Source organism: Bos mutus, chromosome 1 (genome assembly GCF_027580195.1).
Source record: "Bos mutus isolate GX-2022 chromosome 1, NWIPB_WYAK_1.1, whole genome shotgun sequence".
NCBI lineage: Eukaryota > Metazoa > Chordata > Mammalia > Artiodactyla > Bovidae > Bos > Bos mutus.
Window position 1 is genome coordinate 142,469,951 of NC_091617.1, and position 25,685 is coordinate 142,495,635.

The 25,685-nt window shown below is 44.8% G+C and overlaps 1 protein-coding gene across 3 annotated transcripts in view; it reads right to left on the reverse strand.

The window, feature by feature from the left end:
- HSF2BP (heat shock transcription factor 2 binding protein) overlaps positions 1–25,685 on the reverse strand; it is an 88,087-nt gene that overhangs the window by 18,637 nt on the left and 43,765 nt on the right. For all 3 annotated transcript variants that reach the window (XR_011465397.1, XM_005907577.2, XM_070376790.1), the window contains exon 8: positions 17,423–17,526. Coding sequence is in view for 2 of the 3 variants with exons in the window: in XM_005907577.2 (XP_005907639.1) it covers positions 17,423–17,526 (104 nt within the window). In the remaining variant the exon portion in view is untranslated. The remainder of the gene's footprint in view (positions 1–17,422; positions 17,527–25,685) is intronic.

Consider the following 25,685-nt stretch of genomic DNA (forward strand, 5'->3'; position numbering starts at 1 on the left):
GCATCTAGTCCCATCAGTTGAGTTCAGTTCAGTTCAGTCGCTCAGTCGTGTCCGACTCTTTGCAACCCCATGAATCGCAGCACGCCAGGCCTCCCTGTCTATCACCAACTCCCGGAGTCCACTCAGACTCACGTCCATCGAGTCAGTGATGCCATCCAGCCATCTCGTCCTCTGTCGTCCCCTTCTCCTCCTGCCCCCAACCCCTCCCAGCATCAGAGTCTTTTCCAATGAGTCAATTCTTTGCATGAGGTGGCCAAAGTACTGGAGTTTCAGCTTTAGCATCATTCCTTCCAAAGAAATCACAGGGCTGATCTCCTTCAGAATGGACTGGTTGGATCTGCTTGCAGTCCAAGAGACTCTCAAGAGTCTTCTCCAACACCACAGTCCAAAAGCATCAATTCTTCGGCGCTCAGCCTTCTTCACAGTCCAACTCTCACATCTATTAATGACCACAGGAAAAACCTAGCCTTGACTAGATGGACCTTTGTTGACAAAGAAACCTCTCTGCTTTTGAATATGCTATCTAGGTTGGTCATAACTTTCCTTCCAAGAAGTAAGCATCTTTTAATTTCATGGCTGCAGTCACCATCTGCAGTGATTCTGGAGCCCAGAAAAATAAAGTCTGACACTGTTTCCACTGTTTCCCCATCTATTTCCCATGAAGTGATGGGACCAGATGCCATGATCTTCGTTTTCTGAATGTTGAGCTTTAAGCTAACTTTCTCACTCTCTTCTTTCACTTTCATCAAGAGGCTCTTTAGTTCCTCTGCACTTTCTGCCATAAGGGTGGTGTCACCTGCATATCTGAGGTTACTGATATTTCTCCCGGCAATCTTGATTCCAGCTTGTGCTTCTTCCAGTCCAGCATTTCTCATGATGTACTCTGCATATAAGTTAAATAAGCAGGGTGACAATATACAGTCTTGACGTACTCCTTTTCCTATTTGGAACCAGTCTGTTGTTCCATGTCCAGTTCTAACTGTTGCTTCCTGACCTGCATATAGGTTTCTCAAGAGGCAGGTCAGGTGGTCTGGTATTCCCATCTCTTTCAGAATTTTCCACAGTTTACTGTGATCCACACAGTCAAAGGCTTTGGCATAGTCAAAAATAGATGTTTTTCTGGAACTCTTTTGCTTTTTCAAAGATCCAGCGGATATTGGCAATTTGATCTCTGGTTCCTCTGCCTTTTCTAAAACCAGCTTGAACATCAGGAAGTTCATGGTTCACGTTTTGCTGAAGCCTGGCTTGGAGAATTTTGAGCATTACTTTACTAGCATGTGAGATGAGTGCAATTGTGCAGTAGTTTGAACATTCTTTGGCATTGCCTTTCTTTGGGATTGGAATGATAACTGACATTTTCCAGTCCTGTGGCCACTGCTGAGTTTTCCAAATTTGCAGGCATATTGAGTGTAGCACTTTCACAGCATCATCTTTCAGGATTTGAAATAGCTCAACTGGAATTCCATCACCTCCCCTAGCTTTGTTCGTAGTGATGCTTCCTAAGGCCCACTTGACTTCACATTCCAGGATGTCTGGCTCTAGGTCAGTGATCACATCATCATGATTATCTGGGTCATGAAGATCTTTTTTTGTACAGTTCTTCTGTGTATTCTTGCCACCTCTTCTTAATATCTTCTGCTTCTGTTAGGCCCATACCATTTCTGTCCTTTATCGAGCCCATCTTTGCATGAAATGTTCCCTTGGTATCTCTAATTTTCTTGAAGAGATCTCTAGTCTTTCCCATTCTGTTGTTTGCCTCTATTTCTTTGCATTTATCACTGAGGAAGGCTTTCTTATCTCTTCTTGCTATTCTTTGGAACTCTGCATTCAGATGCTTATATCTTTCCTTTTCTCCTTTGCTTTTCACTTCTCTTCTTTTCACAGCTCTTTGTAAGGCTTCCCCAGACAGCCATTTTGCTTTTTTGCATTTCTTTTCCATGGGGATGGTCTTGATCCCTGTCTCCTGTACAATGTCACGAACCTCATTCCATAGTTTGTCAGGCACTCTATCTATCAGATCTAGTCCCTTAAATCTATTTCTCACTTCCACTGTAAAATCATAAGGGATTGGATTTAGGTCATACCTGAATGGTCTAGTGGTTTTCCCTACTTTCTTCAATTTCAGTCTGAATTTGGTAATAAGGAGTTCATGATCTGAGCCACAGTCAGCTCTCAGTCTTGTTTTTGTTGACTGTATAGAGCTTCTCCATCTTTGGCTGCAAAGAACATAATCAATCTGATTTCAGTGTTGACCATCTGGGGATGTCCATGTATAGTCTTTTCTTGTGTTGTTGGAAGACGGTGTTTGCTATGACCAGTGCATTTTCTTGGCAAAACTCTTTTAGCCTTTGCCCTGCTTCATTCCGTATTCCAAGGCCAAATTTTCCTGTTACTCCAGGTGTTTCTCGACTTCCTACTTTTGCATTCCAGTCCCCTATAATGAAAAGGACATCTTTTTTGGGTGTTAATGTGATATTGAATGGTTTGCCTTGGAAACGAACAGAGATCATTCTGTCTTTTTTGAGATTGCATCCAAGTACTGCATTTCGGACTCTTTCGTTGACCATGATGGCTACTGCATTTCTTCTGAGGGATTCCTGCCTGCAGTAGTAGATATAATGGTCATCTGAGTTAAATTCACCCATTCCAGTCCATTTGAGTCCCATCACTTCATGGCAAATAGATGAGGAAAATGTGGAAACAGTGTCAGATTTCATTTTCTTGGGCTCCAAAATCCCTGCAGATGGTGACTGCAGCCATGAAATTAAAAGACGCTTGCTCCTTGGAAGAATAGCTATGACAAACCTAGACAGCGTATTAAAAAGCAGAGACATTACTTTGACGGCAAAGGCCATCAAAGCTATGGTCTTCCTAGCAGTCATGTATGCATGTGAGAGTTGGACCATAAAGAAGGCTGAACGCCGAAGAATTGATGCTTTTGAACTGTGGTGTTGGTGAAGACTCTTGAGAGTCCCCTGGACTACAAGGAGATCAAACCAGTCAATCCTAAAGGAAATCAACCCTGAATATTCATTGGAAGGACTAATGCTGAAGCTGAAGCGCCAGTACTTTGGCCACCTGATGAGAAGAGCTGACTCATTAGAAAAGACCCTGATTCTGGGAAAGACTGAGGGCAGGAGGAGAAGAGGACAACAGAGGATGAGATGGCTGGATGGCATCACTGACTCAATGAATATGAGTTTCAGCAAACTCCAGGAGATGGTAAAGGATGAAGGACAGGGAAGTCTGATGTGCTGCAGTCCATGGGGTCACAAAGAGTCAGATATGACTGAGCAACTGAAGAACAGAATAAGGGTCTGGGAGGACCAGCCAGAGACATACAGGATCTGGGTGTCCTGCTCTGCACTCTTCTAGGACTGAGGAGCCCTGTGCACCGGGTGGTCCAAGCACAGGAGCCACAAGAGGGCTTCCCGCCCCTTCCTCACTTCTAATGAAGTTCTCACCGTGCTTTTAAAACAGCCTGTTATTTTCTTTCTGACTTAAGAATCAGACTCAAAATGTTTGGACCTCTGGGGTTTAGCAGTTTTCAAATGCTACAGTGTTTATATCACAGTCCTAGTAGTAGGCGGTCAGCTACTGACAGAGGTCAGAGCATATGAAAACACAGTGCTTTCTCAGACCCATGAGGACCTCATCATTCAGGGTTGTGGAACCCTCCCTGTACCCTGAGAATCAGAGCAGCTTCTTTCAGAGTCTGCATTTCCATAGAGAAGCCGTGACCTTCTGTAAGGATGCCATGTTTCACCTGGGCTCTCAGACCAGCTTCAGGAATGAAGAAAACGTTGATCTCTCCAGTCGTGAGATGGGAGGAACAGAAATCCAGCTGCCATGGGACTACATGTAGAACTGACCACCTACTGCAGGTCTGACCCTTTCCAGAAGGAATCATGATAAAAATAACTCACATCTGACGAGCAATTCACCACATACAAAGTGTCTTGACATACGTTACTGCCTTTTTTACTTTAAGGAAAATCTCCTTAGGCCAAAGGGAAACCAACACTCTGCTGTCAAGCAACGTGGTGACTCAGAGGTAAAGAACCCGCCTGCCAATGCAGGAGACACAGGAGACTCGGGTTCCATCCTTGTATCGGGAAGATCCCCTGGAGGAGGAAATGGCAATGTGCTCCAGTGTTCTTGCCTGGAGAATCTCACGGACAGAGGACCCTGGCAGGCTACAGTCCATGGGGTCACAAAAAGTTGGACATGACTGAGTGAGCACACGCGCACGAGCGGCACACACAACCTGAAGAGGGAAGGGGTGCTTCTTCCCTGGCTCAGAGGAGGTGTGGGCTGTGAGGATCACGCTGCAGAGGAAGAGAACTCCTCAAAGAGCTTTCCTCCTCCTGGAGGGAGAAGAGCGGCTGAGATGAGGGCCATCTGAAGACAGGGGCCAACCCCAGTGAAAGTCAGAGGGTGTTCAAATCCTAACTCAAAAGCCCCCTCCAGAGTCCCACATGAAATCATGTGAGGAGACCAACCTCAGAAAGAGCCCCTGACCCCCTGGGCCCAGAGCTCAGCAGCTTAAATTTCTAAGTGCAGAAGCAGGGAAGCTTTTCTATGCCTCTGTGGCCATCCCCAGCACTAAACTCGCATGGAATCAATTCCGCGAAAACACCACAGCCCTAGCTGTGCAGCCTCAGAGCAACCCAGGCTTCCACGAGCCTCAGCACCTTTGTGTATAAATGTCCCTCTTTGAAGAATACACACAGCACAGTCAGCACAGGCCTCAGTCCAGGGGCTGTCACGTAGTGAGCATGCAGAGAACAAGCTGCACGCACGTGTGCTCTCCACTCTGTTCACCATGGAAGCACCGTGAGTGTGGGCTACCAGATTAAAAATAAGCCAGTCACATATATTCGACAAAATAGTACACAGAAGGCAATCTCCCACTACCATGTCTCACAGATGAAAACCCTGCCGTGGCGATGCTGAACCTTTAAAGAATGAAATCATTAAAGTCTGTCTTCCTGAGATTTAAGCACTCTGCATGGCCTTGAAAATTAAATGTGTAAGTTACTTCTTTGGCCGAGGTTTTAAATCATGCGAAGGAGAACACAGCTAACTCCATGAAACACACACACAACTTTCCCTGAACACTATTTGAAGCCAAAATAATGCTTTTAGCTATCCTGATGACATGTTCAGTTCCCAGTTTTCACTTATTCTTAATAATAATAGCTACCATTATTAAATGAGTTTGAGCAGGCTCCAGGAGTTGGTGATGGACAGGGAAGCCTAGCGTGCTGCAGTCCATGGGGTCGCAAAGAGTCGGACATGACTGAGCAAGTGAACTAAACTGACTGACCATTATGAAAAATGTGTTCAGCAGAACCATATGAAATTGCTATTTCTATATGTCCAAAATGGACAGATTTCAACAATTCTATGTGACCCAGTCCACCCCCAGGCCCAGGCACTGTGCTGGGTGCCGTGTGTCCATGGACGGACTAACTGAAGTCTTGTAGTCACTCCGAAGCAAGTGTCAGTGTCACCATTTTACAGACCAAGAGTGGACACAGAGGCTGGTCAACAAACTCACTCAGGGTCAACAGCTAACAGGTAGGATTTGCACCCCTAATCTATAACCTGCACTTCTCCACCACACACAGGGGGCTCTTCTAAATCTTCACATTTTATAAAGGAGAGAAAAGCAGGCACATTGATGCTGGCAGGATACACTTTCAAGCCAGTGCAGATGTCACCTCCCACTATCACACCTTCTTTATATGCCTTCATTCTGCACGTCCAGAAACTTGGAACTGATTTAGGAAATGTTATTGTATTCACTACACAAACGGTGAGTCAGAACACTTCAGCTAAAAATACAATACTACTCCTCAAACTGGCGTAAGCTACTAATCACACTTATGACATCTTATCAAGTCCAGACTAGAGCTGGATTCACTGGCTCAGGTACATTGTCAAAGACCTCGGTCCGCTCTTCGCCCCACCCTGCCCTCCACTGCCTCACTGTAAGGCAAATGCACTCGCTCATGCTTCAGGGCTCCATGCCTCCTTGTTCACATCCAACAAGGGGAAAGCCTCTCCACCCTCCATGGGTCTAGCCCGGCCTCATTAGCTCATGCGTCCACTTCCAAACCAGTGACTGAGGGCCATGCACTGAGTGGACTAAGCCCTGAATCCAAAACCAATCACTGACACAAGGCCAGGACTGCCATGCCTGCCTCAGACCACTAATCCCAACCCTGTCCTACACAGTACAGTCCCCTGGAAGGTGTGAAACCTCAACACCCAGGCCCACTCCCAACCAGTTACATCACAGCTTCCACAGATAGGGACCCAAAGCTGACTATCAGTGACAGGTAGGGTGCACTGAAATTAAAAGACGTTTGTTCCTTGGAAGAATAGCTATGACCAAACGACAGCATATTAAATTTAGAGCAGAGACATTACTTTGTCAACAAAGGTCCATCTAGTCAAAGCTGTGGTTTTTCCAGCAGTCACGTATGGATGTGAGAGTTGGATATGTGTCTGTGTTCTCTTTAGTTAGCAGTTCAGTCACTCAGTCGTGTCTGGCTCTTTGCGACCCCACAGACTGCAGCACGCCAGGTTTCTCTGTCCATCACCAACTCCCAGAGCTTGCTCAAACTCATGTCCATCAAGTCGGTGATGCCATCCAACCATCTCATCCTTTGTTGTCCCCTTCTTCTCCTGCCTTCAATCTTTCCCAGCATCAGGGTCTCTTCCAAGGAGTCAGTTCTTTGCATCAGATGGCCAAAGTAAGAGTTTCAGCTTCAGCATCAATTCTTCCAATGAATATTAAGGACTGATTTCCTTTAGGATTGACTGGTTTGACCTCCTTGCAGTCCAAGGGACTCTCGAGAGTCTTCTCCAACACCATAGTTCAAAAGCATCAATTCTTCGGTGCTCAGCTTTCTCTATAGTCCAACTCTCACATCCATACATGACTACTGGAAAAACCATAGCTTTGACTAGATGGACCTTTGTTGGCAAAGTAATGTCTCTGCTTTTTAACATGCTGTCTAGGTTTGTCATAGCTATTCTTCCAAGGAGCAAGCGTCTTTTAATTTCATGGCTGCAGTCACTATCGGCAGTTGGAGCCCAAGAAAATAAAGTCTATCACTGTTTCCATTGTTTCCCCATCTATTTGCCATGAAGTGATGGGACCAGATGACATGATCTTAGTTTTCTGAATGTTGAGTTTTAAGCCAACTTTTTCACTCTCCTCTTTCACTTTCATCAAGAAGCTTTTTAGTTCTTTGCTTTCTGCCATGAAGTTATTGATATTTCTTCTGGCAGTCTTGATTCAGCTTGTGCTTCATCCAGCCTGCATTTCACATGATATATTCTACATATAAGTTAAATAAGCAAGGTGATAATATACAACCTGACGTACCCCTTTCCCGATTTGGAACAGTCTGTTGTTCCATGTCCAGTTCTAACTGTTACTTCTTGACCTGCATACATATTTCTCAGGAGGCAGGTAAGGTGGTCTGGTATTCCCGTTTCTTGAAGAATGTTCCAGTTTGCTGTGATCCACACAGTCAAAGGCTCTGGCGTAGTCAATAAAGCAAAAGTAGATGTTTTTCTGGAATTCTCTTGCTTTTTCTATGATCCAAAGGATGTTGGCAATTTGATCTCTGGTTTCTCTGCCTTTTCTAAATCCAGCTTGAACATTTGGAGTTCTTTTCTTCCCCACAAAAGCCCCTGCTGGAGTTTAGGATCTCTTTCCTGATGTCATACGGTCCACAGAAGGGACATGACCTAGGGTGCTGCATAAGTCATGCACAGTGTCCAGAATGCACAGACATGACCAGATACATCACGAGAGAGAGGAGGTGGCTCCTAACCCGGCAGGTGCCTCCTAACCCAGCAGCTGCAGCTCAGGAGCTGAGCCGCCTCAGTATTGTCTGAAGCACAGTCGAATGTCCTATAAAACAGGGATGACAATCTTCAAGGGCTGTGATCTGACCCAACTGGAAGCCATGATTCTGAAGAATCCTGTATCCCTCATGGAACAGAAGCAGAGCTCTAAGGGCGCCTTCCCAGGCTAACCAGTTGAGGAGCCGTGCCTTCCATGCTGTCTCTGAGTTGCAGTCATGGTGGCTCCTGGTACTCAGGCCTTTCCCCCAGCCCTGAGAGCCAGCTCTGCTATATGACAGTCTCCACACCCCAGGCCTCTGCTTCATCATCACTCCTCTAAGAACGACTCCCACACCTATGCCTCTGGCCCATTATGTGAACCCCAAGCTTCTCATCTCCAACGATCTCTTGAATAGGTTCCTTCAGACTGTACTTTTACTGTTACTTCAAACTGAGCATACCCCACACCAAACTCATACATATATATATATATATATATATATATATAAAATTTTATTTATTTATTTTTGGCTGTGCTGGTCTTTGTTGCTGCACGGGCTTTCTCTAATTCGGCAAGCAGAGGGCTATTCTCTAGTTGGGCTGTGCAGGCTTCTCACTGCAGAGGCTTCTCTTATTGCACCCCATGGGCTCTAGGGCACGCAGGCTTCCATAGTTGCAGCTCCTGGACTCTTAGAGCACAGGTTCAATAACTGCAGTGCGTGAGATTAGTTGCTTCATGGCATGTGGGATCTTCCCAGATCAGGGATCGAATCCATGTCTCCTGCATTGGCAGGTGGATTCTTTACCACTGAGCCACCAGGAAAGTCCCCAAAGCTAATCTTTCTATATCAACTATCTCCCCTTTCTAAATCGTGACCATGAATTAATTATACTTACACTTTGATCACAGACTACAGTAATTTTCAACTGTTCTCAGCTTGCTGGATTTGACCCAGGTAAGCCAAATGTTTTCTGACATCCTTCAAGATATAAAGTAGTCATCTGACCACTCAATTCCATCAACAACTGAAAATCAAACATTTAAACTATGTTTCCTATTAAAATCGTTGTGTAAGGTCTGATTAATCAAAGAGAACAGACTCCCTGATCTCCTGTGGAAAGGTTGACTTATTTGTCCTACTGGACCTTCTGAAGGCCAAGTGTCAAGTCAATAACGTTTGAGAGATTTTTAATGCTTTTTTTTTTTTTAAAGATAAATACCACATCCATTGCACTAACAGTTTAAACACTGTGTTAATGCAAAGCATTAGGAGAAATATTAGGAGAAAGCATTGGCGAAGGAAATGGCAACCCACTCCAGTGTTCTTGCCTGGAGCATGCCAGGGACGGGGGAGCCTGATGGGCTGCCGTCTATGGGGTCACACAGAGTCGGACACGACTGAAGCGACTTAGCAGTAGCAGGAGAAATATTTAACCAACATAATAAAACACTTATATAGAAAATCTTTGTAAATAAAGACCTTAAATATTTTGCTTCTTGATCACGTGTTATCATCACAGTTCATGTAATAAAGATGTAGCTTACTAGAATCATGACTCTTGCAAGGCCACCTATTGGGCTGATAGGAATGTTGAAAACATGTAACTTAATTTTCACCAGCACCCAAACCTCTCAGACTTTCTCTGTGCATATAACCCAAATATATATTCCCAAATGTCAAGTATTCTCTATGATATAACCAAATTACAGACAGAGCTTTGCATCTTTGTGAGATGACGGACTGCTGCACACTAGCTGAAGGGCTTCCTTCATTGGCTGGAGATGTATCTTTGAGCACGTCCTGTGGATTACAGGTGCCTGGGGTTACCAGTGAGCCAAACAGGACTGCTGCCCTCTTGGAACTCTCATTCCCGTGTGGCAGACGAACAGTCAACAACAAGCGGACCAACCAGGGGACTACAAAGAATATCAGAAAGTGGATGGTGCCTCCGCAAAGGAGAACATGAAACCACAGCGAGGAGACAGGCAGAACGAAGGTATGCTGCTCTCACTGAGGGAAAACGATACTTAAACTAACTCCAGAAAAACAAGAGATGCTCCTCGCAGAAGACGTTGGAGTAGCTCAAAATCTGAGAACAAGCTAAAGAGCCAAGACTTGGGAAGGGCAGAGTGAAGCCAACTGCAAACTGGAGGACTCCCTTCTGTATCCCTGTGTCAGCACTCTGAGCTGGCTGCCATGACCGACAGGTGGCCAGGCAGGTAGCCACAGGGCAGCCCTGGGTCACACCTAATAGTTCCAGGGCCCAGACTGGGAAAAATACTCTTCTTCAGCAGCTCCAGCTAGAACACACCTAGAAGATGACTTTGGTCTGGTTCAGGTTGCATGCCCATCACTACAATCATCACTGAGGCACTGCTAGGCCCCACACTAACCAGAAAGTGAAAGTAAAAGTCACCCAGTCAGGTTCAACTCTTTGCAACCCCATGGACTATACAGTCCATGGAATTCTCCAGGCCAGAATACTGGAGTGGGTAGCATTTCCCTTCCCAACCCAGGGATCGAACCCGGGTCTCCCACATTGCAGGTGGATTCTTTACCAGCTGAGCCATAAGGGAAGTCCAAGAATACTGGAGTGGGTAGCCTATCCCTTCTCCAGCAGATCTTCCCAACCCAGGAATTGAACCAGGGTCTCCTGCATTTCAGGCAGATTCTTTACCAACTTACACTAATCAGGGTCCAGGTAAAAGGCCCACTCCAGGGAAGAAGGCAGGAGGACCATGCTGAGCAGACCCAAGCAACAGCCCCACAGACACTGAGTCAAGGCTAGCACTTCTAGCCCAAGCATGCCACAAGCTTCACTGAACTATGGTCCAAGAAGATATCCCATACAGTTCTGATCATATGAAATTGAGATCTGCTTCAAAACCCAGAAAATGATCACCTTCATAAATTTCCCACATGTGTCTGAAACAAGCCAACAGCTGGAGTCTTCTATGCATTTGGGGTGGGGGAGGGGGCAGACTGACTGTGCTTTTCAAACCATTCACATCCTTACTGGGTGTTCGTGCTTTTCCAGTTATAAAGCATGGAGTGGAGTGGGATAAAATGCCCCTGACCGTGGGTTTGTGAATCCCTTCTCATGAGTACCTCTGGGAGCCCCGCCAGGCTCCTCACTGACGGTGGGAATGGGCTCTGCTTCCTGTCCCCAGGCTCCGGGAGGACACAGGAACTAAAGGTCATCTGGATAGATGCCCTCAGAGTTAGCTCGGGTCCCCAGTAGCCTCTCCACCATCAGCTTTCACTCAGCTTTTGTGCTCTGGGTATAATTACTATTTTTCTAGCTCAGAGCAGGAGTTTAAAATGTTTTTGTTTTAACATCTCACTCGACATTTTGACTGTTTTCAGTGAGGAGAGTTGTCCAGGACCTATTCCATCACCCCCCTGCCTTCTAATCCATGGCCTGCGAGGATGGACTGTGGGGAGATCTGCAGGAGGTGACTGAAGGCCTCTAAACAAAAGACAGTGGAGGCTCACAACCACGTGGGAGTGGTGGACTGTGGTCAGCCTATGGACGTATTGTGAAGGCAGGGCCACCAGATTTCCTAACAGACTGCATGTGGGTGTCAGAGAAAAAGGAGACAAAAACCACTCCACGTCTTTACAGGCTGGAGAAACTGGAAAGAGTCAACTAAAGCCGGGAAGGCCATGGTAGAGGTTGGTGGGGAAAGGTTGGGGACTTAGTTAGCTGAGTGTGAATGGAGATGTCAAACAGTTGGATAAGTGAGCCTGGTGTTGGGGAGAGAGTCTGGACTAAAGATACAAACTGGGCAGAACTATCAATATTTACTATCACTTAGATAAACCAAATACATGCAGGACAGGAGTCCTACATGCCTTTTCAACACTGTCAACAAGAGCAGAAAAAGCAGCACGGAAAGCTAAAGGTGAGGCCTTCACGCCAGTGCACATTAACAGTTACAGAACATACGCCCATCATCCCCACTCGCTCTGTCCCATCAACTAAGTGCTAGGGTCCAAGCCAGCTCTGCGGCTTAAGAGGAATGTGAAGAATCTGCAGAAAGCCTGGGAAAAAGCCAGCCACATAGTTGAATAAAGGGAAGGAAAGTGCAACCCAGCAAAGGTTAAAGGAAATGAGATTATTTAGTCAGGGATAATAAATAGCAACTGTCCTGCACCCTGGATCAAAGAAGTCGGGAAACTTGAAAGCAACTTGCTACCTTTAGGTCAAACAAACTGAAAGGAAGTGTGCTTTCACCACGGCATAAAAGATTTAGATTATAAGTAAAAAGGGAAACACCTATTTAACACCTACCATACCAAGTGTTGGCCCGGGCCCTACTGTGTTTTAATACACACTGAGACCCTTGAGGTAGAAATCCCCATTTTGCAGATCGGAAAAGGGAGATCCTAAAAGGTAAGTTCCCAAGTAAAAGAGCTGTCATTTCCCCAGGTTTAAAGAATCCCAAAATCCATGTTCCTTAAAACATATCAAATTTCCTAACATGAAAACTGATAAATGTAGGAACTAATTACTGGAAGAAGTAATTAAATCTTTTTCTTTTACAAATTAGGAGAGATTCTTATTTTCTAGTACAATATCATACAGCAGATCTACCTAAAAGCAAAGGGGCAGAAAAAAACAGTTTTAAAATTCTTAGTCCTGAGCAGTTATGACAGTCTAGAGTTATGAAAACAGCCACACCACCACGACCAACAGTGAGAAGGACATACTGCTTCTCAGAGGATATTTCTGTTTTCTCATTCTGTAATAAAATATATATTCATCTTCCTAAAACACACACCAAATTCTGTAACAAATTTCAACTTTTAAGTTAAAGCAATTTTCAACATAATTCAGAGGACAAACATCCTGGGCCTTGTTTTTAATCTGCCTGTGGTAACAAATAACTCTAAGGACATCAAGAAGATGACCTTTGAGAAGTCTGATTAGGCTTGGGCTGTACTCACTGTGTCAAAAGAACCATCACTGTCATCATGAAAAGGAAGCCTGCCGGCGGAGACAAGAGAGACTTTAAGGCGTCTTCGCCCCATCCCCCACTGCACGGGACCCGCAGTTCAAGCAGGAACAAACCACCCTGGTCAAAGAACACCACCTCTGGTGAGTGTCTGGAACTGACAGACACTGATGGGTTGTTGGCTACCTGCTGCTGCTGCTACCTAGAGCAGCCTAAATGAAAACAAAACTCAGAAGGACTTTCACTTGGCCCTGGAACATTCCTGGAGCACCACAGGTAGAAAAGACCTTCTTTTTATAGAACAACTAGCAGAAGGTGCTGGAAGATCACTGGCTGCAAGCGAGCTTAAACAGAGACGGTGTGTGGTTTCAGGACATCACCTCTAAGGCCGAGCCACGCCAGATCTGGAGACAAGGGAAGGCGACAGGTCACTCGGAACTAAGTGTCCATCTTAGGGGCACTTCCTGCAGGGCAGAGGTCCGCAGAGTGGCTGAGAGACGGGACCTGGAGCTCAGCTGCCCAGACTCCCACCCAGGTACGACCTTGAGGAAGTCACTTCACCCCTGCATGCTTCACTTTTCCTATATACAAAACATAAATGATCATATTTACCTAATATGAGTACTTAGAGAACTAGATCTGTGAACACACATAAAGCACTTAAGCAGTAACTGGCACTCAAAGAGTACAAGGAACTCATTTAATTATCCTCTCCCTTTTCCCACCCCACCTCCAGCTGGGACCCTCTGCCTGCATGTGGCCCACACCAACCAGCCTCGACAGTGACACCCCTTCCCCTCCAAGTCCAAGGCTGACCTCTGAGTCTATGGGTTCCTTGGTTCACATTCTCAAGAGGAAAAAAGCTGTTTGGTCAGGTTTCCAGCCCTTGTGGGCAGGAGTCATCCTGCACTATAAACACGGTCCCCGCCCCCGGCCACCTCCTTCCAGCTCTGGAAGGTGTGGGGCTTCACCTGACTGGCAAGTTTATGAGCCAGCATACTGCAGTCTACCAGACGCTGGTAGGAGACACAGACACCAGTGTCCAAGACCAAGAACAGTGCTCCTCCACAGCAACAGCCACATCCAGGGGGTCGGCACAGGCCAGGGAGACCCAGCTCCACAGGGCCAGCCACACACCATGGGCTGCGGGCTCAGGGAAGCCACATCCTTTAAAGGAGGAGTAGCCCTGCCAGAGCTCTCCCCTAGAGGGAAGCATGACCTGTCCCGCATGAGAGTCAACAAGCCCACCCTTCCTTCTGTTCTCATGGTGCTCACGGCACATGCAGCCAGAAAAAAGGAGGTCAGATCCTCTACTCTCCCAGAGATATCTAAATAGATGGATGTGTATATACTATTTCACTGATTGCAAGACTCAGTATTGCTAAAATGCCAAGTCTCCCCAAGATGAACTGTCGATTCAACACAATCCTAACAAAAATACCAACAAGATTTTTTTTTTAGAAAGTGACAAGCTGATCCTCAAACTCGTATGGAAATGCAAAGGACTTTAGAAACAGTCAAGACAACTTTGAGAAATAAGAAGAAAGTTGGAGGATTTACATTACCTGACTTAGAGATTTCTTCTAAAGTATGGTACTGGCATCATGATACAAAAATAGGTCCACAAAACAGAATAATAGAGCCCGAAATTACACGCTCTCATAGAAGGTCATCAGATTTTCAGCAAAGGTCCAAACACAGCCCTGCTGAGCAGGGAAAATCTTCCAGACAAATGGAGATGGATCAGCTAGGTGGTGGCTTCATGCAAAATAGAACACACACAACTTGGAGTCCTAGCTCTCAACACATACTAACTCAAACTTATCACAGACCTAAATGTGAAATGGAGAAATGCAAAAAGATAGAAGAAAACATTTTAAAAATCCATGTGACCTTCAGTTAGGCAAAAATTTCTATACCAAGAGCATGATTCACAGAAGAAAAAGAATAATAAATTAAACATCACCAAAATTAATAACTTCTGTTCTTTAAAGATGCTATTAAGAAAATGAAAAGGCAAGCAACAGACTGGGAGAAATTATCTGCAAAGTAGATATGTGACAAAGGATTTGTATGCAAAATACGCAAAGAATCAACGTTCAATTGAAACAACTTTATTTTCTTTTAATGGGCAAAACGTGTGAACAGACATTTAATCAGAGAAGATATCAGGATGGGTGAATAAACATAGGAAGAGACGCTCAACATCATTAGTCATAACATAAATGCAAATTAGTAATGACTAAATACAAATTAGTAATAACATAAATGTAGTGATCTACAGTCATGAAATTAAAAGACGCTTGCTCCTTGGAAGAAAAGCTATGACCAACCTAGTCAGCATATTAAAAAGCAGAGACGTTACTTTGCCGACAAAGGTCTGTATAGTCAAAGCTATGGTTTTTTCAGTAGTCACATATGGATGTGAGAGGTGAACCATAAAGAAGGCTGAGTGCTGAAGAATTGATGCTTTTGAACTGTGGTGTTGGAAAAGACTCTTGAGAGTCCCTTGGACTTCAAGGAGATCAAACCAATCAATCCTAAAGAAAATCAGTCCTGAATATTCATTGGAAGGACTGATGCTGAAGCTGAAACTCCAATATTTTGGCCACCTGATGCAAAGAACTGACTCCCTGGAAAAGACCTTGATGCTGGGGAAGACTGAAGCCAGGAGGAGAAGGGGACAACAGAGGATGATGGTTAGATGGCATCACTGACTCAATGGACATGAGTTGAGCAAGCTCTGGGAGTTGGTGATGGACAGGGAAGCCTGGCATGCTGCAGTCCACAGGGTCGCAAAGAGTCGGACATGACTGAGCGACTGAACTGAGACTGAGTGAGGTCTGTCACCCACCACTTCCCCACCCCCGGAACATCTACAATTAAGCAGAACGAGCACAGAGAGCACTGACAAAGACGCACAGCCAGCGCTAACCCTCTGCTGGGGCAGGGGAGGGGTGCAGGGAGCATGTGCAGAACAGTGCCACCGGTGTGCCGTGTGTGACAGCTGGGCAACTTCATCAAAACGGGCGTGCACCTACTACACAAGCCAGACACTGTACTCCTAGGTATGTACCCAGGAGAAATGGAAGCCTATGTCCACACAGAGACACACAAGGTGCTCACGGCAGCTTTACTTATCATAAGTCCAACCTGGGGACAATCCACATGAACGTGAAGTCGCTCAGTCGTATCCAACTCTTTGCGACCCCATGGACTCTAGCCTACCAGGCTCCTCTGTCCATGGGATTTTCCAAGCAATAGGACTGGAGTGGATTGCCATTTCCTTCTCCAAGGGATCTTCCCAACCCAGGGATTGAACCCGGGTCTCCCGCATCGTAGACAGATGCTTTACCGTCTGAGCCACAAGGGAAGTCCTGTGGGACAACCCACACCTGAATAAATAAAGCAACTGCAGTTTATCCACATAACAGGATACTTATTATTTAGCAATAAAAAGGAATCAACTACTAATACACAAAACATAGATGGCTTTCTCAAAATAATTATGCTGAGTGAAAAAGAGGCAAAAAAGAACGCAAAATGCATGGTTCCATTTATATAAACCTGGAGAAATGAAAACTAACCTGTAACACAGAGAGAAGGTGAGTGATTTTAAGAAGAGGAACACAGGGGTGGGAAAGAGAGCTCCAAGGGGCAAGGGTACCTTTCAGGAGTGACAGTGATGCTCGTTATCTTGACTGTGATGATGCTTTCACCATGTACGCTGCTGCTGCTACTGCTAAGTCGCTTTAGTTGTGTAAACTTACCAACTGTTTGCCTTAAACGTGTATAGTTTATTGCATGTCAATTATACCTCAAAAAGTGTTACCAAAAAAATAAGCAGTTACTACCAACTGAAGCTCAAAAATAGAGACTGATCTGAATTACAAAAAAAAAGGGAAGTTAACTATTTTGCACACTTGAATGAAATACGTTTCTACTAAAACCATTAAAAATTATGATGAACGGATGGGGGCAAAATTTTAGGTTCAATTGGAGGTAAGGGAGAAGAGGAGAAAGAGTAAAGAAATTTTTTATTCCAAAGAAAATGAAAAACATTATATATACACATATATATTGATATGTATGTATACGTATGTGTGTATATATACACATATATATTGATATGCATGTGTATATACATACATGTACATACAGATATGCGTGTGTGTGTTTGTGTGTGTGTACATGGACTTCCAGCGCTGCAGTCTCTCAGACTTCTTTCCCCCCAACTGCTGCTTAATGACGGGATTTCTCTACACCTGGTGTTCAGAGCCACAGACAACATACATGGTGCTGTATCATTCACAAAGAAAGCAACAGGTTACTGCCACTTACTAGCTGTTTTATTAGGTAATTTTTCTCTGTGTCACAGAATCACAACTAAATTGAAAGCAACACTTCAGAATCAGAACTAGAAATAACTGAGCACACCAGGGAGTTTTCTGTAATCTAAAATCTGTTTTTTAAAAAACTGGTAACATCTTGGGATAATCTACTCTCACTTCTACTACTTTACCACTCCCTCCAGCCACAGAGGAACAGGTACACCAGCTGCACGAGGAACCTACAGGTAGACCCCCTCCTTACCACTCAGAAGCCACCACAGCAAAGGGATGAATCCTGGGCTCTCACTAATGTACTTCAAGCCTTTCAGATTGATGCTCACGTTGTACAGGGACATCAGCATTAACCTGAAATATAAAAGAGAATGGTGTTGAAATGCTGGCCCCCCAACACAGTTTCACCCTCAATGTATCTCCTGGTTCACAGGACCCTAACACATTTAGGGGAGCCCTTACACTTGAGATACCCAATTCTACTATCTGGAAGACAGGCATAGTAAGTAGAAGGTATGCAAAATAATACTTGTCTCTGTGAGGCTTCATGAAAGGGAGGAACAACAGTGCCACGTAATCCCACCTTTTATGAACTTCCATAATCAAGAGACACAAATGAGGGCACAGGAAACCTCAAAGCTGTATTTACCTTTTATGAACCTTTTATTACCAATCCTGCATTTACATACCGGCAACCCTCAATTCCTAAGTATACTGTACTCTAAAGGTTCAATTCACTGTTTAAAATTTAATCCTACCTTTCAGTCAATGAATGTTACCCATGAAGTCTGGGTGGCCGCGTCAGGCCATTCAACCCTGTTTAATCTACCATTTAGGGATGAAGAAAGACACAATCCAACCATCGCTAACAACCGACAATCCTACTGACCTGGAGTTAAACAGGGTTTTACAAGTGGTCTTGGGAACGGACCACAACTAGTAATACAGAGTCAAATAAAAACTGGAAAGCTATAGGATTGACTTCTGACAGTATTGCAGAATAGAGAGAACCCCAAAACTTCATACTGCAAAGTAGCAGAAAAGGCTATACAAATATTTTGCAAACTCTTGAAAACGAATGGGCTTGCAAGAAATGAAGGGAAACCATCTCTTACCAGGAACTGAATGAGAGCTCAAATTCAGGAAGGCCTAAAGATGGCTGATTCCAGAGACACGGAGCATCGGTGTCAGTGCCTTTGTGCAAAGGGACAGAAAGAAGAGCCTCTGACCAACACGAGACAGGGCTTCAGAGCATAGGCCGCTTCAGGAAGCCAGAAGAATGTGAACTGCCAAGTTTGGCATGAATGCATACTTTCTGTATGGCCTGAAAATCCACAAGTTGATAAGAAAGTAGACCTGGGACAGGAGCTGTTCCAGCCTCTTAAAGCAAAGGGCCCTCGACTGGGTCGCCAAAGAGTTTCCACAAACACACTGCTAACAACTGTAAGTTCCTAAAAAAAGTCACAAAAAACGTGAACAATAAGTCCTTAAAGTAACAGCACAAAGAACCAACGACAGCCAGAATTTAAAAAAAAAAAATTCTCAGACACTAAAACTATTAATTGCCAAATAGAAAACAGCTGTGTTTAACAGGTTTAAATAATTCAAAAAGAAATTTAAAACGAGATCAAGGAGTTACTGGGGATTATAAACAACAAAGGCAGCTCTAAAGAGAACCAAGCAGAATATAGAAGAAAACTTTAATAATCAAACTGTAAAACTCAAGGGTAACTGACAGCTGGGAAAGGAAAAATACTGAACAGAAAAGAAAGCTAAAGAAATGACAGCAAACAGAACGAAGCTGGGAAAGAGGAAGTCGAGAAAGGCAGGTTCCAGGACAAGGGGAGCACTAAGGCTCAAGTGCAGATCTGCCCAGGCTACGGCCAGCTCTGAACCGTCCACTGCACAAGGCAGACAGTAAGGAGCCCGGTGGAGAAGAAGAAAACCACAGATGGAGGCACAGATCTGGCTGCTGACTGCCTATGGGGAGCCAGAGTGGAGAAGTCAGGTGGAGTTAACTCGGTAGTTAGGACAAACATTGGTTCTCTTCAGAAAAAGGAATCAGAGCCCACAGCCTGCTCCCGAAGTGTCTGGAGTGTGTACAACTGAACATTTAACCCACAGACCAGCGGGCGAAGAGCGAGGCGTGTGTTCTGGATGCAAATTTATGGGGTGCCAAAAAAGCTTACTAATCAAAGTTTTTAAAATATATTGTAATGCAGCTTTTACAAGTCAAAACTATTGCAAAAATTCCATAATAAGCAATGTATCAACATTTAATATCAAGATGAGATCAGTGACAGTACTGTGCCAAGATCTAATGGAGCCTGAGGCAAAAGGAGAATCAGGGATTGCGATCGGCCCATTAAGGGATTAATTACATAAATTATGGCATATGCATACATGATGCCATGGAAATGTGTATTACAGTTTCCTGTTAAAATAGCTGGCTTCCCCACTCAACTTGGCTTGTCGAAAGCAAGCTTCATGGCTGATGGGTCTTTATAGATACACAGGCTGGTGTGGTTCCTGGGACATGACAAGCACTTGGAAAGTTCCATATGGAAACTGAACAAGCTCCACACGATCGAGAGCCTAGCAGGGCAGCACGCAAGACAGTCTGTCCTCTCCTCCTTCAGAATAGCAATGCCCAGTTCTCAAATTACCATCTTCTGCCACCTCGCAGGCCACACAATGAGCCAAAATTACAAATCTTTGCAAGTTTTCCTGACAACTTTTACACATATCCAAAATCTATACACTGGTAACTCATTTAATGAGTTATTAAGAGATGTTCAAATAATGTATTCATGAGGAAGACTGATTCAACACAGTATTTAGAATTTTCTGAGCTCTCTAATCCAGAATCTCAAGAAGAGAAATGTTCAGGTCACCAGCACAGACGGCTGGAACTCCTCAGACTCCAGTGTGTTTCCCACATTGCTTTCCGGCTAGAGCAGCAGGCTGAGTCACTGCAATGGAGATCCTACGGCCCATAGGGCCTAAAACTTTTCTATCTGGCCCTTTGGGGAAAGCTTGCCAAGCAGTGCTTTAGAGCCTAAAAAGAAAACAAGCCACTCTTTCTTCTCTAGATTTTAAAAGGCTATTAATATCTGGGTGGTGACTGAAGTGTGGGGCAAACCCCAGATAATACGTCTAGTTGAAATTCTTCCACTGACTCCGTTTAAAGTGACAAAAACACAAACTGACAACTATCTCTAAAATTTCACACTTGGTCATCATCAGCTCCATGCCAAAGAAGCTAGAATGGAGCAAACGTAACCGCCACAGCACCACGTGACCTCCTGCTACTGCCAGGCTACCTCACTGAAGACCAGACCGCTCCCAGGTCACAGCACCACTTAGTAAACAACAAACTCTGAACCACTCACTAGTTCTCATGTAAATGCTTTCTGTTCCAACGTTTCTACTCCAACCAAAAGTACTGTAAATAATCTATCAAATTTCCAACAATCAGGTCAAAAGAGACTTTCCGTTCAATTCACTCCTCTGGTTGGTATTGTTCAGCCGCTCAGTCGTGTCCGACTCTTTGCGACCCCACGGATACCAGGCCTCCCTGTCCTTCACTATCTCCTGGAATTTGCTCAAACTCACGTTCACTGAGTCAATGATACCATCTAACCATCTCGTCCTCTGTCACCCTCTTCCTTCTCTTCCCACCCTCAATCTTTCCCAGCATCAGAGTCTTTTTCAATGAGTCAGCTCTTCACATCAGGTGGCCAAAGTATTGGAGCTTCAGCTTCAGCATCAGTCCTTCCAGTGAATATTCAGGGTTGATTTCCTTTAAGATTGGCCAGTTTGATCTCCTTCCAGTCCAGGGGACTTTCAAGAGTCTTCTCCAACACCACAGTTCAAAAGCATCAGTTCTCCAGTGCTCAGCATTCTTTATGGTCCAACTCTCACATCCACACATGACTACTGGAAAAACCATAGCTTTGACTATACAGACTTTTGCTAGCAAAGTGATGTCTCTGCTTTTTAATACACTGTCTAGACTTATCATAGCTTTTCTTCCAAGGAGCAAGGGTCTTTTAATTTCATGGCTGCAGTCGCCATCCACAAGGATTTTGGAGCCCCAGAAAACAAAGTCTCTTATTGTTTCCACTGTTTTCCCATCTATTTGCCATGAAGAGATACAACCGGATGCCATGATCTTACTCTTCTGGTACTTCAGTATTAAAAGGAAATGTAGTTTCCCAAAGTACTGCAATACTGGGAGTCATTTTTCTTCCAATGACAAAAAAAATAGGCAAATTCTGTTTTTTCCCATGAACCTAAGCAGAAGATAGGTTACAAATTTCCTTGTCTCCAAAGTCTCGAGACTGAGACACATCCTCCATTGACGGCGAAAGGACTGAAGCAAGGCTGAGATAAAGGATGAGTAACCTGCACACTACAAGAGTAACTCTTCTGCAGTGAAAAGGCCCTCTCTCCATCTGAAGCAGAAGGCTCTCCCAGGAAGAGGCCCGAGAGCCCTCCAGACAGTCTGCCGTCCAAAGCTGAGTCACCAGAAGTCAAGTGATGCAACTAACTACCTTATTCTTCATTGTAAAAGAAATGGTAACCTGTAACCTGGAAGCAACAAAGAACACACCCAGGATTTCCAAAGAAACCAGCCATAAAAACAAACCAGAGGCATGACACATCAGTCACCCAAAACTGACTAAAATCTAAAGTAGCCAAATTAGCACAATCAAATAATTCTAAGGATCAAAGAGCAATAAACTTCTTAGAAAAGGCTGCATATGTTGTGTGAGAAAGAAGTAACTGGCAGAGCAATACAGACACTTCAGACTGAATGACAGATAGAAACTCATAGTTGGAGGCCCATCAGTTTTTAAAGAGGAACACAGTGACTGATTAGTTAAATGCTGGTTTGACTTGCCCTGCTTCACTCAGGTTGAGCCTAAAAATCTTGTTGCTCAGTAGCTCAGTCACGTCTGACTTTGTGACCCCACAGTCTGCAGCACGCTGGGCTTCCCTGTCCTTCACATCTCCGAGTTTGCTCAAACTCATGTCAGTGATGCCATCCAACCATCTCTTCCTCTGTTGCCCCCTTCTTCTGCCCTCAATCTTTCTCAGCATCAGGGTCTTTTCCAGTGAGTCAGCTCTTCCCATCAGGCAGCCAAAGTACTAGAGCTTCAGTTTCAGCATCAGTCCTTCCAGTGAATATTCAGTGTGGATTTCCTTTAGGTATTTTTTTACTCAAGTACCTGCAGAGTACATCATGAGAAACGCTGGGCTGGAGGAAGCACAAGCTGGAATCAAGATTGCCGGGAGAAATATCAATAACATCAGATATGCAGATGACACCACCTTATGGCAGAAAGTGAAGAAGAACTAAAAAGCCTCTTGATGAAAGTGAAAGAGGAGAGTGAAATAGTTGGCTTAAAGCTCAACATTCAGAAAACGAAGATCATGGCATCCGGTCCCATCACTTCATGGCAAATAGATGGGGAAACAGTAGAAACAGTGTCAGACTTTATTTTTCTGGGCTCCAAAATCACTGCAGATGGTGATTGCAGCCATGAAATTAAAATTACTCCTTGGAAGGAAAGTTATGACCAACCTAGATAGCTTATTAAAAAGCAGAGACATTACTTTGCCAACAAAGGTCTGTCTAGTCAAGGCTATGGTTTTTCCAGTAGTCATTTATGGATGTGAGAGTTGAACTACAAAGAAAGCTGAGTCCCGAAGAATTGATGCTTTTGAACTGTGGTGTTGGAGAAGACTCTTGAGAGTCCCTTGGACTGCAAGGAGATCCAGCCAGTCCATTCTGAAGGAGATCAGTCCTGGGTGTTCATTGGTGGGACTGATTTCGAAGCTGAAATTCCAATACTTTGGCCACCTGGTGCGAAGAGCTGACTCATTTGAAAAGACCCTGATGCTGGGAGGGATTGGGGGCAGGAGGAGAAGGGGACGACAGAGGATGAGATGGTTGGATGGCATCACCGACTCAAGGGAAATGGGTTTGGGTGGACTCTGGGAGTTGGTGATGGACAGGGAGGCCTGGCGTGCTGCGGTTCATGGGGTCACAAAGAGTCGGACACGACTGAGCGACTGAACTGAACTATGTAACATAGAAGCCACACAAAAAGAACAACATCCACCTCCCTGGTTAAAAAAGCAAATCCCCTTAGTGAACTCCATCTGAACTCGGACTTCGTAGAGGTGGGACCACTATCCTCACCTGATGTGGGAGTAAGGTGTGAATCTCCACAGACCTTGACATACGCGTGGACCCCACCAATCCTGCTCTCTGCATGTGCACCAGCAGCAGTCGACTGCTCTGATGGTCCCCATCACCACGAGAAGTTTGGTTGGGTTGATCTGAAAGGCTCAAATGCATTTTCACTGCTGTGTCCCCGCATACTGTCACAATCTGTTTATTCTCCAGCTGACAGAGGTTTCATTACTTTGCTGCTGTGTGCTGTGACGTTTCTACACACCTGTCATGGGGTTTATGGGCAGCACCTTCCCTGGAGTAGGTATGCAGAAGTGGATCATCCGTCCCAGGCACATACAGCTAACAGATTCAGCCCCGCCGTTTCATCTCCCTCCCACCCACAGAGCAGACAGGACTCATGTCCTCCCCAAAGCTCAGAATTGCCAGACTCAAGACTGTTTTCACTGAGATGGAATGAAATGGCATCTCGTCATGGTTATGATTTGCTCTGAAGCTGACGTCAAGGATCTGCTCCACATTCATGAAGTTCAGCACGTCTTCTGTGAGGAACTGACCACCTCCTCTACCCCAAAGTGCACTGTTATTTACCTTTTTCTTACTGAGAAAGCCAAATACAGGCTTGTTTTTTTTTTTTTTTAATTGACTATGCCAAAGCCTTTGACTGTGTGGATCACAATAAACTGTGGAAAATTCTGAAAGAGATGGGAATACCTGACTGTGTGGATCACAATAAACTGTGGAAAATTCTGAAAGAGATGGGAATACCAGACCACCTGATCTGCCTCTTGAGAAATTTGTATGCAGGTCAGGAAGCAACAATTAGAACTGGACATGGAACAACAGACTGGTTCCAAATAGGAAAAGGAGTTCGTCAAGGCTGTATATTGTCACCCTGTTTATTTAACTTATATGCAGAGTACATCATGAGAAATACTGGGCTGGAAGAAACGCAAACTGGAATCAAGATTGCCGGGAGAAATATCAATAACATCAGATATGCAGATGACACCACCCTTACGGCAGAAAGTGAAGAGGAACTCAAAAGCCTCTTGATGAAAGTGAAAGTGGAGAGTGAAAAAGTCAGCTTAAAGCTCAACATTCAGAAAACGAAGATCATGGCATCCGGTCCCATCACTTCATGGGAAATAGATGGGGAAACAGTGGAAACAGTGTCAGACTTTATTTTTCTGGGCTCCAAAATCACTGCAGATGGTGACTGCAGCCATGAAATTAAAAGACGCTTACTCCTTGGAAGGAAAGTTATGACCAACCTAGATAGCATATTCAAAAGCAGAGACATTACTTTGCCAACAAAGGTTCGTCTAGTCAAGGCTATGGTTTTTTCTGTGGTCACATATGAATGTGAGAGTTGGACTGTGAAGAACGCTGAGCGCCGAAGAATTGATGCTTTTGAACTGTGGTGTTGGAGAAGGCTCTTGAGAGTCCCTTGGACTGCAAGAAGATCCAACCAGTCCATTCTGAATGAGATCAGCCCTGGGATTTCTTTGGAAGGAATGATGCTAAAGCTGAAACTCCAGTACTTTGGCCACCTCATGCGAAGAGTTGACTCATTGGAAAAGACTCTGATGCTGGGAAGGATTGGGAGCAGGAGGAGAAGGGGACGACAGAGGATGAGATGGCTGGATGCCATCACTGACTTGATGGACGTGAGTCTCACTGAACTCTGGGAGTTGGTGATGGACAGGGAGGCCTGGCGTGGTGCAATTCATGGGGTCGCAAAGAGTCGGACACAACTGAGCGACTGATCTGATCTTTTTTTTTTTTAGTAAGTATTTATTTATTTTTGGCTCTGATGGGTCTTCATTACTGCACGGACTTTCCTCTAGTTGCAATGACTGGAGGCTGTTCTCTAGTTGTGGTGTGCAGGCTTCTCCATGTGGTAGCGTCTGTTGCAGGGCACAGGCTCTAGGGCACACAGGCTTCAGCAGCTGCAGCTCATGGGCTCAGTAGCTGTGGCTCCTGGGCACTCACGGGCTCAGCTGTGGCGCACAGGTTTAGTTGCTCTGGGGCACGCAGGATCTTCCCTGATCAGGATCCAACCCAAGTGTCCTGAATTGGCAAGCAAATTCTTTACCACTGAGCCACCAGGGAAGCCCTGCTTGTTTCTTTAATATACATAGAATGATCACACTTGATAGGCTAAAACCCTAAAAATGCCTTTCAAAAGAACTGAGGTTATACTCAGCATTGGTTACCAGGCTCTAATGTAGTCTCAACAAATGGTAAACATTTTGTGGCTGAAAGCTCTGCTGCCTAGAAAATAATATATATTAGTTCCAGACCC